General features: G+C 59.2%; 1 protein-coding gene across 3 annotated transcripts in view; it reads left to right on the top strand.

The window, feature by feature from the left end:
* The first annotated feature begins 2,925 nt into the window (after positions 1-2,925).
* ABR (ABR activator of RhoGEF and GTPase) overlaps positions 2,926-16,814 on the top strand; it is a 29,840-nt gene continuing 15,951 nt past the window's right edge. The window contains exons 1-2 of one of the 3 annotated variants that reach the window (XM_042879532.1): positions 2,926-3,000; positions 12,655-12,839. In XM_042879532.1, the coding sequence (XP_042735466.1) occupies positions 12,732-12,839 (108 nt within the window). In that variant the 5' untranslated portion in view covers positions 2,926-3,000; positions 12,655-12,731. Of the gene's footprint in view, positions 3,001-8,645; positions 8,736-12,654; positions 12,840-15,093; positions 15,539-16,814 lie in introns of those variants that run through there. The other 2 variants (XM_042879533.1, XM_042879534.1) reach the window with 2 other exon arrangements.

A 16,814-nucleotide genomic window follows, 5' to 3' on the forward strand; every position in this document is an offset into this window, starting at 1 on the left:
GGCTGTGGTGAGCAGGACGGGGCGAGGTGCTCTTGTGCTCCTGCCTTCCTCAGGGCTGCCACACACTGCTCTGGGGTCAGGCAGCCAGCCCTAAAAACCCCACCGCTGTCACGTGGCTCCATCCCAGCCCCCAGGTGCCGGCCCTGCCCAGAGGATGCTCCCATTCAGAGACCTCTCAGATTGCCAAGTCCAGCCTCGGATCACCCCCACCATGCCCACTACCCTCGTCCCTCAGTGCCACATCACTGGGCAGGTGGCAAAGGAGCTGCAGCGCTGTCTGCCTCCTGCCTTCCTGCTGCTGGAAGCACTGCTGGGCCTGCCCGTATTTGCCCTTGTTGGTGGAGACGATGAGGCTCCTTTTGCCCCAAATCTCCTTGTTTCCCATTGCTTGTTTCCTAAATCTCCTTATTCCCCATGGGTCTCCCATCCATGGGATGGAGGTCAACAGGAGGGCCGGGCTGCTTGCAGTTTCATTCCCTGCCCTTTTGCCCACCTTTTCATTAGAGAGCAGCTGCTAAATGCCCTCCTGCACAACGGGGTAACAATGTTTTGAAAAATGGCCCTGGAGAGTCATTGTGACAAATTGTTGGGGCTACTGGTGCAGAAGCCAAGCCCTGGGAGAACATGGTCCCCTTTATCCATCCCTTCTTATCTGATCATCCTGCAGTGGGGTTGATCAATGGCTACAATTAGCGGGGCTATTTGTCTATTGCCCTTCTCCTTTCTTGGCTCTTTGAAGTGGGAGCTAATTTAGGTGCCTCTGCTTCAGAAACCCCATAAATCAGGAGCCAGGGCCTGGGGGAGCGGGGAGGATGAGGCAGTGGGACTTCAAAGAGAAATGAAGCTTGCAAATAGCTCTGAGCACCCACCTGTGCTCACCATGACCCTCTTGTTCTCCCGGTGGCCTTCTGGTCCCCCAGTCCCTGCAAGCTGCAGGCCCAGCTCAGGAACAAAAAGCAATTTAATTTTCTGGGGGGTGATTTCATGCCATAGTCTTAAGGAAATGCTACTCTGTGATGCCATGGGGATGCTTTGTTGGTGTGGGAAGTTGAGCCGACACAGGGCTGAGCACATAGATGTACCATGGCTCCTGTCGTACCCTCATCCCACCCAGAGCCCCAGCAATAGCCATGAAGCTTTGCTGGCCCCAGCCCTGCAGGGACTCAGCCCCAGCTCTCGGAAGGACCAGATCATAAATCACAGCTCGTCGGATGCCACCTGCTGCCTGTAATTAGCACAGCCCTCCAGGTGTCCCCACCTCGTCCTGGACATTTCCTACCTACCTGCCCATTACTGGTGGGCAGGTGGGGAGGGACACCTGCCTGGGGCTGCTCCCTCAGCCCCCCTGATTTATTGCTTTGCACTGGGGAGATTTATGGGTTGGGATGGGCAGCCAGAAATGCAATGTAAAGCTCTGCTGGGCCGTCTGCATGACAGGTGATGGAAGGGCTGTAATTTTCTGTCGCCACACATAAATCAGTCGCTCACAACACCCCCTCCTTCTCCCCCTCCACCTCCTGAGAGGGTCTCAGCACTGGGGATGGGCTGTCTTTCCAGCATGGAACAGGGCATTATATTTGGGCACTGTCCTCACCTGGGCTCCAGTGTCACTTCTGTCACTGGCCCCAACTCCCAAAATCCCCAAGGGGAGGCTGTGCCAAGAGGAGCCCCAAAACCCTCCCCATGGGAGCAACCACCGTGGGGACAGGAGCAGCCACTCTGGGGATGGAGGAGGTGGCTGTTGCAACACTTCCTGGGATCATACGTAAATGAATAGGGTGCTTTCTTCCTGCTGGGCCACAGCCAGGTGGCAACAAGGGACACAGGCTGTGAATCACCACCCTGAGTCACTTACACTTCCCTCCTCTGGCGAAAGGGAAACACCATTCCTGTGTGAGGCGTGGGGAGCAAAGCACTGTGCATCAAGCCAGGTGTCACTGTCACTGATAAGAAGCCAGGTGTCACTATCAGAGTGCCATCGTGCCAGGTGTTATCACCAGAGCACCACCAGCCTGGGGATGCTGATAGCCATAAGCCTGGCACGTGCGCTGGGATAGGGCAGCTTCCACTACTCAGTGCCACTGAGGCTCACTTCTTGCTGGCTGAGAAGCAGCTCTTTGCAGTGCGTGGGATGGTTTGTGCCACTTGGTTCGCTGCTCTGATGCTGCTGGCAGCAGGCACCGCCTCATCTCAGCACTCAGCATCCTCCTGGCACATGCCAGGAGCTCCAAGGTGGACCCTCACCAGGAAGGGCTCGGACCAGCTGCAGGTACACGACCCTCTCAGCATCCTCCTAACACGTCAGGAGCTCCTTGGGAGACCCCAGGTTGCACCTCGAGCAAGAAAGGCTGCTGGTACAAGAGTGCTATGCTGGCACCGCTACCTCAGAGAGGTTCCTTTGACCTGGGGGTGGCTTCCTCCCGTGTTCCAGGAATGGACGCCGAGATCCGGCTGCAGAGAGTCGGGCCGGGAGGTGCCAGAGGGAGGTGGTAGCGGTGCCCCCGCCCCGTCGGGGCCGTGCCGAGGAGGAGCGGCCGGGGGCGGGCCGGAGGGGCCGGGCGGGAGCCGACGTCAGGGCCCGCGGCGGTGGTGGGGGGCGGAAGGAGGAGGAGGAGGAGGAGGAGGAGGAGGAGGAGGAGGAAGGCGGCGGGGAAGCCCGGGGATGGCAGCGGGCGAGGAGGCGACGGCGGCGGCTCGGGCGGACTTTGCCCGACATTGGCAGGAGGAATTCCCGGGGGAACCGGCGCCCCGCATGGAACTGGGCTCGGTGCGGGCCATGGAGCGGGAGCTGGAGCGATGCCGCCGGCACCTGCGGCGCCTGCAGCGGGCTCTGGCCGAGGAGCGCTTCAAGGTGCTGTACCTGGAGGCGGCCCTGGCCCGCGCCCCCCCCGCGCCCCCCGGCCCCGCCCCGCCGCCGCCCGCCCCCCGCCGCCCCCCGCGGCAGTTCCCCGGAGGGAGGCAGCGACGGCAGCTCCGGAGCGGAGGACGCTTCCTCGGCAGGTGGGTGGCGGGGGACAACGGCCCTGCGGGTCGGTGCCCGACAGCGGGGTTGGCCCCTCCGGTACGGCAGAGGGGTTGTGCTGCCCCGCGGCCCCCGCGCCGGCTCCTCGCCGGGCTGTCCCCGTTCGCACGGTCAGGGGGTTTCTCGTGCTGTCCTCCCGGGCCACCCTCACGTGCCAAATCCGAGGACGTCGTGCTCCTGTCCCCCCACCCTGTGCCATCCCCGCACGTGGTCACGGCACGGCAGCGGATCTGGAAGTCTCCCCAGGAGGTCCCCATCACACCGCCAGGAGCCACTCGTGCCTCAGTTAACGTCACCCCCGGCCTCGTGCTGTCCTGCTCTCAAGGGCATCCCGTGCCAAGGCCCCGTCCTTGGGCCGATCCCATGCAGCCACTTCTTGGAAGTGCCACCAGCACAGCAGCCACCTCCAGGCCTTCGGATGCTGCACAAAAGCCACTTTCTCCAGGTGCCTTAGCTCAGGGCTGTGAAGTCCTGCAGCCTCTAAGGCAGACGTGTGAGGTGTCCGGGCATCCTGAGGACACATTATTTTGCGAGCTGCTGCATGCTTCGTGGCACTGAGGGCGCAAGCAGCCAGCACTGTCACATTGTCCTACTTCCAGCGGCCTGGAAGTTGTTATTGCATCATCCCGTGTGCTTTCATCCTGATTCAGACACAGCCCTGACAGCCAGGAGATGGCACTTAAGTCGCTGACTGCAACTGACTTGCAGTAGTTTTGCTCTTGCTCAGTCTGTTGGGGTTGATTTGTTCCCTGCCCCAAACAAACTGGGCCCAAACAATCGGCTCCCAGAGCTGGGGGCTGTGTGGGTGATGGTGATGGTGACAGTGGTGGGCTCTTCCCAGCACGTCCCATGCAATCCCTTGGCATCAGCACTGCTTTGTTGTGCATTATAAGGGGCTCAGTGTGTGCTGACATTTCACAGCAGAGTCTGAGCGTACAATAAGCAGCGTGTGGCTGATGACTGGATCCCCCTTTTAGTTACGTGCGGCTCATTTATTGCTCTTGCCTTTTCTTCTCACTTCTCTTTATTGTTCAGCTGTAGCTACCAATTCCTGGTTGCAGTGCTGCTTGCCAGCTGGGCTGTGATGTTGTTGGTAATTTGGTGCCTGCTGTCTGGTTTGGGGTCCCCCAGTATTTTCATGAAGTTTTGGGCTCTCCTTCTGTAGGCGGCTGAGCTCATGGTAACGTAATGCAGCAGTGCTGGGTATCGCCTTTATGGGAATTACCATGGGGAACACAGTGGTTTCCGTTAAGTAGCTTGTGATTAATCTGATTTAAAGCGAGGATATCTACAAGATGCCTCCGTCTGCAGCTATTGCATGAGAGGAGGGCATGTGGCAGCCAGATATGTGATGCTGGCATTGGAGATAACGCCCTTGCCAGTTCTCTCAGGACCGACCCCATCGGAGCGTCAGTGAGCAGATGGCTGAAAGGAAGTGTGCAAAGGGCTGGCATTCCCTTCATCTGGCCATCACCTGTCCCTGTGCTGGGGATTGAGAAGAGGACTGGGGGGATGCATGTTGGGGGGATGCCCTGAGCTCAGTGTTTGGGTTGCAATCAGAGGAAGAGCACCTCCGTACTCGGTTTCATTGCTGGGAAGTTTAGGAAGAGGCCTGCTTGGTGTGAAGCTGCTTTGCTGCGTGATCTCTTCTTGTGGACACACTGCAGCCCAGCAGGATGAGGGCAGAATGTTTGGTGTCGGATACAGCACAGCAGGAGTGAAACCCCCTGCCCTCCATTAGCTGGAATCGCATCTCGTGGTCTCTTCCATGAATGCAATCACCCCACGTTTGCTGTGACCTTGGGAAGTGTGACCCGAGTCCTAGGGGCAGCAGTGGGGTCCCCATGGCACAGGAATAGTGAGCACAGCCCCAATGGAGCTGAGGGGATGAGATCCCAAAAGCCCCAACAGAAAAGAGAACAGAAAACAGCACGCAGTCCGAGGTTTGTCTCCATGCATCTCTTTTTGTCCGGAGCAGCTCATGGTGTGCAGGAGGTGATGGAAACTGAAATGTTTTGCTGTCACTTTGTAGATCTCTGTACATCCGTTTCCTTCCCTTTACAGCAAGGAGGGGCTTCAGGCAGGAGCTGAAGCTGTAGGTGTGTGGGTGGCCCCGAGCCTGGCCACGACATCTGTGTCCTCTTTATTTTTTAATGTTAACTTCGTAGTGTCTTCCACTGTTGAAAGAGTGTTTGTTTGGGTTTGAGCGCGCTGCGAGTTCCTCTTCTGGTCTGGGAAGGACATGCAGAGTGGCAGTGTTTAATTTTATCTGCTTGGGAGGGAACAAAACCCCAGCATGTGTGTGTGCGAGCCCTGCCTGGGACCTTTGAACCGTCCCCATCTGCTGTGGGGCCCAGCACTGTGCTTGGAGGTGCAGGACGGGGTGCTTTTCCAAGCACCAAGCTGCCTGGGGATGGGGAGGGGGGTCTGGGGAGGTGACACGGGCAGGTTGGCAGCATTAATGAAAACTGTAAAGAAGTGCCCTAGGGGGCCTGAATACATTTGCATTGTAAGTCCTACCAGGGCCGTGAAATCTGTTTTGCTTTTCTTTTTTTTTTTTTTTTTCTTCTTGTTTTTTGGCTGGAAGGACACTTCTGTGCAGTGAGGTCTTTGCTGGTGAGATTCCCCCTCCACCAGCTGCAGGAAAACTCATTTTCCCATTTTCTGCTGGTGGGGGATGTGTTCCCTTGGGTCAGAACAGAGTGCCCAGGTTAGCTAAGGGCTAAAACGTGCATCTGTCCAGGAAAAATGGTACATTTACCCCCAGCATCTCTGGGTTCCTCCTGCAGACCTTGTGACAATGTCCACAGGAGCAGCAGCCTCTGGACGTGGTGCTGTGTTGGGGTGCACTCCTCGCCTCTAAAAAACATCTTAAAATAGTCTTGGCTCTTCCATCCCTCCTCTCTTTATCAGTGTTTGCTAAGCAGGAGGATTTGCATATGTAGATGAGCAGCAGCGACGCCTCTCGGCTCCCTTGGATGTGTTTCAGGAGCAGAGCCTGGCCTGGGGCTGGGCCGGTCTGCCTTGCACTGAGCCACAGCCGCGAGCTTTGGGATGGAGCAGAGCTCTGGCAGATGGAGACCTTTGTGCTCAGGGCAGACACTTTCTTCCTGACTTGCCGACCACCATCTCTTCCTTTTCCTCTGCAGCCCCCCGGGTTGGTGCTGGGGCTCCTCCAGCCCCTCTCGTCCTGCTTTTGGCTGCGTGTTCTCCACTGATTCCTTCTTCCCCTCTCTTTCCCCTCACTGCACATCCCCAGCACCCCAGGGCCGTGTGGCTGTGGTCAGAGCATCCTCTTGTGCAAGAGCCCAGAAATAGCAGTGCGTGGGCTGCCCGGCTGCGGCCAGCAGATGCCAGGCAGGCAGTGAGAAACCCAACAGGGCACGGGGCTGCAGTGTGGGGGCAGCAGGCCTGGGCTCTGTCATAAGAATGCACCCAGTTCCATGAGCTGTTGTGCCCAGAGCCATGGGCAGAGGCTGTTGAGGTGTGTTGGAGTGTGTGGTTTCCACTGTGGGAGCCACCAGCTGCTGGGTGTCCATTCTGTTTCACTGCTACTAGGAGCTGGGTGTGCTCCATGTGCAGGAGTAGGATTGTGTTTGTTTGTTTTGATTTGGGCGTTTGTTTGTTTGCAAAGGCAAATGGGGTGGAGTAACCAAAATAAAGCACAGGTGTCTGGCACAGTGGTTGGCCCACAGGATATGTGTTTGCTGCATTAAGCTATCAGTGGTGGCATGGGGATGGTACCGCCTTGGGCATCTTGGTGAATACCGGGCATTTCTTCACTCCAAATCCACGGGATGTTTCCACATGTCTCCAAATGGCTCCTACCTCCATGGAGCAAAGTTGGGCTGTGCCCTTCGCATCCTTCCTGAGCGTATCTTGGCTGCATCACTTGCTGTTGTCACTGCTGGCTATCTGTGGGGTGTTTGCACTTTGGGGAGATTCCCTCAGTTCCTCACCCTCGTGCTGATAACAAGGGGAGTGATGTAGGCATACTGTGCACAGACAATCAGCTGCACAGGAGATGCTGAGAGCTGCCTGCCCCTATTCTGTGCAGGGCTATGCTGGTGCTGCACCCCCACAGTGGTGCTGCTGCTCCTGCACTCAGCATCTTCCTCTCTTGTGGAGGATATGTGTGCTCAGCCCTGTACCTTGCCATTGTGGGGGCCTGTTTCTGCTGTGCCTATGCATGCATGCCTGCTCACTGCTGCAGCTTGAGCAGCTGCTGCCTCCTCCTCCTCCACCTCCTCCATCCCTATCCTCAGCCCTGGCTTATGCTGCATGGGCTCAGAGAGTGCTGCCCAAGCACAGGAGTTGAGAGGACGGAAGTGGCTTTGCATCAGGGCTGGTTGTGCCTTGCAGTCATTCAGATGGAGGCTGCTGGGGATAGGAGAGCAGTGGATGCACTCATTGTGTGGGGCAGTGTGTCACCCCACTGCCTCCCCTGGGCACCATATGTGCCAATGGCTCGGGGAGGGGAGCTGTGGCACCAAGCAGTGCCAGGGTGCAGGGGTCCCCAGGATATCCAGAAGCATGAGGGCTGGGAAATGGCAGCACCTTCAACACTGACTCAGCATGTGGTGACTCAGCCCATGGAGGCTGGATGCGGCCCTCTGGGGACGTAAGGCTGCGCCTGGGCGGCACTGTGTGCTGTTGGCTGTGCCAAACTGTGCTCCCCAAAATGCATCCACCACCTCTGAGGGCTGTAGAATCCCTGGGAGCTGGAACCAGGCAGTGGCAGTGTTCCCCCACATTGAGTTTTCCAGGTGTGACTGCCAATGCCTCCCATGTCCTGGCACCTCACACCCTGGTGTTGTGCCTTCCCCACATGTCCCGCACAGCATCATCCTTCCCACACAGCTCCCAGCTGTCCCCATCACCTGGGCTGAGCCCATCCCCATGCAGGGCAGGATGTGGGTGAGGACAGTGGCTTGGGATGCTGCCGTACCAGCAGGACCAGGGCAGTGGTGCGGGTGCGGGCAGGAGGAGGGCAGGCTGAACGCTTGGCTGGTGTGCTGACATATTGGGGTTGATGACTCTGGCACTTTGTATTTCCTTTGGCTATACGCAGATGGGGAGGGCAGTTTAACCCCTGCCTGCCCATTCCAAGCTGCGTCAGCCCTTTCTGGGGGTAGCGGGGGAGGCTCCCTAGGTGCTGACTTCTCCTAAGGAGAGATACCAGCAGCGGTCTGGGAGCTGGGCATCCTTCAGCTGTTGAGGTTTGGCTGGACTGGGGCATCCCTGGAGCATGGGGAGGAGATTGAGGTTGGGGCAGAGGTGGGTGTTCCCGTGTCCCCCTATTGGCTCCGGGGTTGCCTGAGGCTCTGCATGGAGTCTCGCACCCCTGTGCCCATAAAGCCACCATCCCCACTTCCCCTCCCCAGGCACCGCGGGGAGCTGGCGTGGCTGCGTGCGGGGGACGCAGGGCTCGGCTCCCCCCGGCGAGGCAGAGGCGGGAGGCGGGACGCACTGCCATCGCCAGCCAGCACCTCCTTCCTTGGGCTCCCCTGGCAGAAGAAGAACCGCTGCGCGGCCGGGCAGGCGGTATCGCCCTGCTCCCAGCCAGCCCCCGCCTGGGCCTGCAGCCCCCCGCCTCCCCCTCGCTGCCTTTGTTGTGAGATGAGAGCCGGCTGGCGGGGCTGAACGCAGAGCATGGAGCCGCTGAGCCACCGCGGCCTGCCGCGACTGTCCTGGATCGACACCCTCTACAGCAGTACGTGCTCGGGGCGGGGGAGGGGGGGGCGGGAGGGCTCGGGGGGCCAGGTACCCCCACTATCTGTTAGGTGACGGATGGATGCTGCGCTGGTGATGCTGAGCTGAGGGCGGGCAGGGGGCAGGTGATGCCGGTGGGGGCTGTGCTCCCCCACCCCTGAGCATCCCTCATGTCCCGGTGGGGCTCTCCGGGGTTGGAAGTGGGGACCTGTGTCCATTGCAAGGGGTGGCAGTGCTACTGGTGTGGTGCAGGTCACTGATGCCGGAGCAATGTGACAGTGCCCATGGGGGCCTGGGGATAGGGGTGCTGCTTCAGTCCCTGTCTCTCAGTGGCTTTGGGTTGTCTCCTCTCCCCCAGCAGTGATTTTAGCAGAAGGATGCAGTAGAAACGCAGTCCTGTGGTAGTGGAACCTAAAGGCTGGCAGCAGGGAGTCCCCTGCAGCAGCACTGGGGCTGTGAATCCTTCCTGGCCCCATGGATGGGCAGCCAGGATCTGGTGTGGGAATAAGCCAGTCCTGAGACACCCAGTGCAGGCATCAGCATCCCAGGAGCATGGGATAGAGCTGAGAGAGGGGGGGCTTGGGTCTTTGCCATTCCTTCTGGGGAGCACTGAACCTGCATACACTGCTGTGTGGTTTTGGGGGTATGAAATCTGTGGATATTAGCTAGGAAGTGGCTGAGCATGGAGCCTGGCTCTTGTGGTGCAGGTTTGGGTGGGGAGGCAGGATGGGGTTCAGGAGTAATTGCACATTTGAATTTGCAATTCAGTGTGGCAAGAACCCAGAGCTGGGGTTGATCACGGGGTACAATGCATGGGGCTGAGTCCTCCAAAGTTTTCCATCCCAAATCCCCCAAGGCAGACCCTTGCAGTCAAAAGCATCCCTCTGTGCCAGCTTGTGCAGTCCTCCAGACCCAGCTTCCCTGCAGCTGCCTCCCTGCAGAGCTCACGGTGCCAGGGTCTATCAGGATGCCTAGGGATGGTAGCACTTGGGAGCAGTGAGCGCTCAGCACTTGGGCTTGTGAGCATCCTGGGATGATGTGCTGGCTGGGAGGATGCAGCGTGGGTGAGGAGGAGATGCTGTTTGTGTCGAGGAGGCCTGTGGAGGCAGGTCTGAGGCCAGCTCACGCATCCCTGTTGTCATGGTGAATTTTCACCCAGTAAAAATGTGGCATTTTCCCAAACCTTGCAATCTGGGAATGGCAAAGTATGTTCTCCCCCACCATAAGGATGTTGAACTGTGGGAATGGGATAGGGCAGGTAAGCGTTGAGGTGTGCGGAGCCTTGGATGTGGTATGTGCCCATCTGGGAAAGCAAAGGAAATGCCACACTGTGCTGCTGTGACAGTGCTGTCACCTGCCCATGTTGGGAGGAGCCAGTGGCCGCCCTTGGCCACGCTCATTCTCGAGCATCATTTCACTGGCATCAGCTTGGATGGCAGAGCTGAGATGTGATTTTCCGTGTGGGGACGTATTTCTGACCCCACCGTGGCTGTGGGACCCCAATGGTGCCAGTGTCCCTCAGGCACAAGCCTGGGGTACTGGGGGCTAGGAGCTGCAGCACCCAGGCCATGGCTGATTTGGGTGAGGGGGCTGTAGAGTGGGTTCTGATTCCTCTGTCCCCACATCTTGGGTGGAGCAGGAGGGTTTCCACTGCTGCTGGAGCAAAAATAGCTCTGGGTTTGGCATGGGCACAAGAACAGGCTGCAAGGGCAATGCAGCTGCGGGAGGAGGAGGGAGCAGTGTGATTTGGGCTTGCTGGGCTCTGCAGGCAGGGCTGTGAAGATGATAGGCCTTCAGTGTCCCTTACGCATGGGCAAGGTCCCTTTCCCAAGGTGGCATTAGGCACTGATCTGTGCACCGAGTGATGGCACGTCCCTTTGGATCCCTGCTTGCAGCACACCCTGACTTGTGTCCATCTGTCCTCGTGGTGAGTTCACTGATGGAGCCACTTGTGCTCTATGGACATGGGGGGATTACTTCAGAGAGCCTGTGAAAAGGTTGGGACGCTGCCAAGAGACACCTCCTGGCATCCTGCAGTCCTGGTGCGCGTGGTGACATGGCACTGGCGGTGTCCCCTGGGTGCCCAGGCACCCTCCCCTCCGTGTGTTCTGGGCTCCTGAGCGGGTACAGGACTCTGCCAAGGGTCCCTCTCCTTTCATGTTTCTTTGGACACTGCAGCTTGTCTCCAGGTCAAACCTGGGGCTGAAATCTGCTCAGGCTGGAGGCAAGCAATGGGTGCTTGAGGTCTGGGGCCATTCCTGCGTCTCCATGGACTGATCCCTTCCCCTTCTGTGCCTCTGTGCCTTTGTCACTACCTCCACTGCCGGAGGCAGTTGGCAAGGTCCCCAGCTGCCTCATTAAAACGGTGTTCCTCGTTACCCGAGCTGCTCCCAAGGCTGGCAGTGGGGTGGGGAGGTGGCCAGGTCCCAGCTCTGCTGCTGGGCTCAGCGTGGGCTCCTGCTGCTGCCGGCTGCTGCTGTGGCCCTGGTATTGAAGCGATGGCTTTGGCAAGGCTGGCATAGCCTTAGCTGTACCCATGTCACCATTTCTGGGGTGGGCTCAGGGCTGGGGTGCTGTGCTTCAGTCTGAAGCTACAGAGCTTGGCCAACAGGAGCATGGGGTTGAAGATTTTCAGGGGGGAACCTTCAGCTTTTCCCTCTCCCAGCTCCCCTCGTTAGACCCTAGCCAGGGAAGGGTCTGTGTGAGGGGCTTTGGGCTTCCACAGGGTGGGTGGTGTGAGGTGGGTGGTGTCAGGCCTCTAGAGGTTGCTCGTTAGCAGCTAATTGCTAATAAAGAGAGATCTGAGAATGGCTGGTCTGCCCTGCCCTGGTAAAATGAGGATGTCCTGTGCTGGGCTCCCTGTGCTGGGATGTAGGACAGTTCTGGTCCCTCCCTGCCAGCACTGCACGGCTCCTGGCGCTGTGCTCTTCGATTTAAAGATTTATCCACTTTAAATATTGAGCTGAATGCAATATTAATGGGACAAGCAACGCTGGCAGGAGCCGGGGGACTCCCCAGTTGAGGCTGTGGGGCGGTGAAGCGACAACAGTGCAGGGTTTGGCTTGGGATGGATGCAGCCCAGCGCCCTTCTGAGCGGGGATCTCAGCCATGGGGACACCCCAGGGGCTCGGGGCGAGGTCCTCATCCTCTTTGCAAGGTACTGGGGGGTTCCTGTGCCGCAGCTGGGCTCCCTTCCCCCTCCCCTTTGTCAGCATCTCGGGGCTGCTGCAGCCGCCTCTTCCCGCCGAGTGCTGCCGTTGCCATGGGAACCGGTTCGGCTGTACCCCGGCCCCCGCTGCGCCCTGGGCCCTCCCTGCAGCCCCCAGGCCTCGCACTGCTGCTTGGCCGTTCTCAGCTCCCACCCAGGGCTGAGGCTCCCCGGAATGGCTCTGTGTGTGTGTGGGGAAAGGGGGAGCGTGGCCTGGTGGCAACGTGAGGGTGAGCAGAGTCCTTCTGCCGTGTCTCAAGTCACTGTGTTGGCATCGCTCCCGCATGCCCCAGGTTGCCGTTGTCCCCATTCTTCCAGGCGGGGTGGCCGTGTCCCCCTCACCGGCATGTGGTGAGGATGAGGAGGATTGGATGCCAGCCCGCTTCCATCGCTCGCCGGCGCTGAGGGCAGGGCTGCTGGCGCAGGGCCGGGCTGTCTGGAGGAGCAGCTGCCCCCACACAGACGCGGCCTGCGGCTTCCCGGCAGCATGAATTATGTAAATGTAGGGAAAAGAGCTGCTGGTCGGCAGGTGGGCAGTGGCAGCTGTGTGGAGCGGGTGTCCTTGTCCCTGCTTGGCCTCGAGGGTTGGGAGTGGGGTTGTGAGCCCCTGAGTCGTTGTGGGGTGGGACGGAGACCAGGAATGCTTGGTGTCCCTGTCCCCACATCGCCCATCTCCTTCCTGGATGCTCACCGCCATCTTTTCTTCTGGCAGATTTCAACTATGGTGCAGAAGATTACGATGCCGAGGGCAACGAGGAGCCCAAAGCACTGCCAGAAGGCTCGGAAACCATGCCCTACATCGACGAGTCGCCCACCATGTCCCCCCAGCTCAGCGCTCGGGGCCAGGAGAGCGGAGATGGCGTCTCACCCACACCCACCGATGGGCTCAACACCGGGGTAGGTGGGCTGGGCACTGAGCTTGGCAGTAGGACCTGTGAAAATTGGGGCTGGGATGTGCCTTCTTTCCTGATGATGGTCTGGTGCTGCTGTGATGCATGTGACTGCTCGGCTTCCCAACCCCAGGGCTGGGAATGGTGCGGTGTCCATGGGTCACGTTGGTGACACTGCCCCAGACAGCAGGGGCTGGGTGCTGGAGCCCAGCTGGGAAGGTGTTGGGATGGACTGCTGTGCCCCTGCCCCTCTGTGAGGGGACAAAGAGCCGTGCTGCAGGCTCCATCTAGTGGCGCTTGGGGACAGCCTGCCAGCTGCAGTGGGACACCGTGTCCACCCCTTTCTCTTTAAAAGGAAACTCAGATTTAACTCCTTGAGCTCTTGAGTATTCTTGCAGATCTGCTGCGTTTTTATCCGTCGCCTTTCTCGGAAGGGAAATTAGGAAAGCTTTGGAGTAGGAAACTGAAAATAGAAGGTGTTTTTTTCCAGAATTAGGGTTTCTCTATAACCCAAGGGGAGCAGTGCTGTCCCAGGGGCCTGGGAGCTGCTGTCCCCTTGGCATGGCACTGGCTACCTCTGCTCCCTGTGCATAGCGACTGCTTTCTGGAGGACGGTGGAGGCAGGGACATGGGAGGAGGCAGTGTGGAAAATGTGGAGGTTTTTGTCATGGAAGGAGTTAAAGCCCTAACCCGGATGTTGAGGCGGAGGAGCACAGAGGTGTGGCTTCCTCCCCAGGGTACGGGTGCTGTGCAGCATCCTCTGTGTCCAGTCCCACGTGGATCCCACAGGTCCCATCATCCCTTGTTGAGCTGCTGTGTCCCCAGGCATGGTTCCCTGGCTCACCAACATGGGAGTGAGTCAGCCCCCACCCTGGTACCCCACTGCAAGGGAGTTTCATCCCCTGGCAGGGTGGTCCTGGGGAAGCAGTGGGGCTCTGGGTAGTCCAGAGGGTGTTGCCTTCTGCTCTGAGGCAGCGATGCCACCTCAGTGGCCATCTCAGCTCAGTGCTGGTCCAGCACTAACAGGATTGGGGGCTTTAGAGCTCAGCGCCAGCTCTGCCTCTGATCCCTTTATCTGCAGCTGCTTGGGCTGGGGCTTAGGGAGAGTGCCTTTGGGTGCCAGCAGCTGTGGTCTTGGTGCGCCTCTAGGTGGGTACATGTGTGTAAGCTGGAGCCTATTGTCTGGGTGGTATAGGGTGCCTGGCTCAACCTGACATCCCATATCCACCTGGTGTTGGAGGTGGCATCTCCAGCTTGGCAGGTTTCTGGCAGGGTCTCATCTTGTGAAACAGCAACTGATCCCAGAACTCCCCCAGCTGCATGGGGACCAGCCCATCCCACCTGTAGCCACGAGCATCCTGGCAGAGGCTGCGGCCACAGCACAGGGTGCTGCTGGTTTGGTGCTGAAGATGGTTTTCCCTACCCTGGTGATCCAATTGCTGTGTTCTGGGGTCCTGGGAAAGAGCTCTCTTACCAAATGTGAAAAGCCTGAGGTGCAGTGTGGATGCAGACCAGGGCTCCAGAAAGTTCTTCCTCCATTTTTTCATGCACCAGTGCTTTGTTTCAGGTTTTGAAAGGAGTAGGGAGGCGAGAAGCTTGTGGGGGCTGAGCATCCGCAACTACTGGTTCCCCTTTTTTTTTTTTTTTTTTTTTTCAGAGGAGAGTGGGAAAACAGCTGAAATGGCTCTTGCATTACCTCCTCCAGATATCTGCATCTCCAGTCCCTTCTTGCCTCACTCACCAGGGCCAGCGAGGCCCTGCGGAATTGCTAGATGTAGACCAGGTGCTCTGAGAAGTACCGCACATCAGCACCATTTCCCTGCTGAGGTTTCCTCTGGAGCAGGGAGGGGCCCAGGAGCCTTCATCTGTGGGGTTCAGAGTGGGGGGTCAGATGTCCTAATGGGACATGATCCCTTCTGCTGCCCTCAGGGGTCACTGGAGAATCCCGTGGTCCAGCTCTCCCCCTTCATGGGGATACTCATGGGCGATAGCAGGCAGAATGGTGCGCTGTTGCTTGCTGCTCTGGCTGGTGAGTCCGGGGAGGGCGTGGGGGTGTGGATGGAGGGTTGGGGACCTCTCCCCATAGAGTTCCCCCTTGATCTCTGGCTTCCCCAGTGCTGTAACTCAAAAAAAACATTTGGCGAGCTGTCTTGACCATAGTGTGAGCAGCCCCACCTCCACACCAGACGTGCATTTCCTGTAGCGAGAGCGCAGGGCGGAGCGGCAGCGCTGGCTGCAAAGCAGAGCGAAGCGGCACGGCGGGCAGCGGCCCTACGCTGCTGGCGGAGCACCCGGGGAAAGCGTTGGCCAAGGCAGAGCCAAGCAGCTCCTCCGTCTCCACTCGGGTGACCTCGCCGTCCCCGCTGCCGTCACGCGCGGGTGGCTGTGCTGCTGTGTGGGGGGAGCCCCGCAGCGGGGCCGACGGCCTGAGCTGGGGCAGGCGGGAGCACCGGGGATCCCATAATGGCTCCTTTCATCCAGAGGCTGTGGCCGGCATCCAGGGCTGAGTCAGGCCCGGCTGGCTCGGCTGCGTAAGTCCTCATGTCCGAAGCCTTGTGGGGTCCCCGCAGCCCCCCTGGTGCCCAGCAGGCCATGGAGGAGGAAGAGGAAGCCATAGGGTACCTGGATAAAGTCCTGGAGGATGAAGATGACTCTGAGCCAGGAACCCCCACCAGTCCCGGGTCTCCATTCTCGGCCAGTGAGAAGGTGGGCACCCATGGGACACCCTGCTTCAGTGCTGGATGGGGTGGGGATGGAAATGGGCTCCTTGCTGCTGCTGGCATGGGCCTAGGGGGCTTGGGTGTGAGGTTTCCCAGGGCAGGGGTGGGGAGGGAATTGAGTGCCAAGAGCTCAGCCTGCGCTTGTGTGTACCAGCTGGGGTGGGCTGCTGTGCTGGTGGAGCTGGGATGCTCGAGATGAGGCTGGACCACTCTGTGCCACTGACTCACTGCACAGCCATGAGCAAGCTCCCAGCCCTGGTACTTTGGCCCGGGAGGTGTCTGGGTGTCTCTAGCTACAGCCCTTTGCCTTCTAGCCCACCTAGCATGGTTGCTTCATGGGGGGGTGGAGGAGAAGGTCTCCATCTCTGTTCTCCTTGGGGTCTCCTTCACGGGGTGGCCGCTGGACCCTGTGTGAGGGTGGACTTTCTGCCCCTTGGGGCCATGGAGGTCCCACTGACACTGTCCCCAGGGGCATCACGGGCTCTGGGTGCAAATGTGCCCCCCTTATCTCCTCAGCTCTCACGCAGGGCCCAGCCTCAGGGGAAGCAGGAAGAGCCCGTGACTAATGGTGGCAACAAGCCTGCCAGCACCAAGCAGGCTCCCTGTGCTCCCCCCACAGAGCTCCCTGCAGCCTGGCCTTAATGGTACTGCTGGGCAGGGAGCACTGAGCTCTGAGCTGGCTGATGGGACGGGACTGAGTGGTGCCCACATGGAGTGAGACAGGAGAACTGTGTGCTTCCTGGCTGTGCTTCCATCCGGGGGGGGACTGCTCATGCCGCTCATGGCACCCGAGCGAGGCTGCTGTTGCTGTACCTTTGGTGTGGTGCCCAGGGCTGGCAGAGAGAGAGGACCGTGGTCCTGCTTAGCCATCCCAAATTGCTTGGAGGAACAAGCTGGTAGTTGTGATCCTCGCTCTCCAAATTAGGTTGTAACAGCTGGGTTAAGGCAGGGCTGTGTCTCTGCCTGGTGCTGCTCTGGTTGGCAAAGTCCAGCTCCTGAGAGTGAGCTTTAGTGCTGGGATGGGAATTTGGAGCACAGCGTGGGTTTGAGGCAGTCCAAAGCCCGAGAAGCGTTCAGGGTTGTGCCTGTGCCTGATGTCACGGCTAGGTGCATCTCTTCTGAGCAGAGCAGAAGCTTCTGGTGTGCATGGATGGGTGCTGTGCCCTGGCACTGGGCCTGCCCTGATGCCACCAAGCAGTGACGCAGAGGCCAGTGGTGACCGCAGGGGTGGCACTTTCCCAGAGAAAACCCAGCTGGGAAGA

The sequence above is a fragment of the Lagopus leucura genome, unplaced genomic scaffold (assembly GCF_019238085.1).
Source record: "Lagopus leucura isolate 7727_CA_CO unplaced genomic scaffold, USGS_WTPT01 Super-Scaffold_100024, whole genome shotgun sequence".
NCBI classification, from domain to species: domain Eukaryota; kingdom Metazoa; phylum Chordata; class Aves; order Galliformes; family Phasianidae; genus Lagopus; species Lagopus leucura.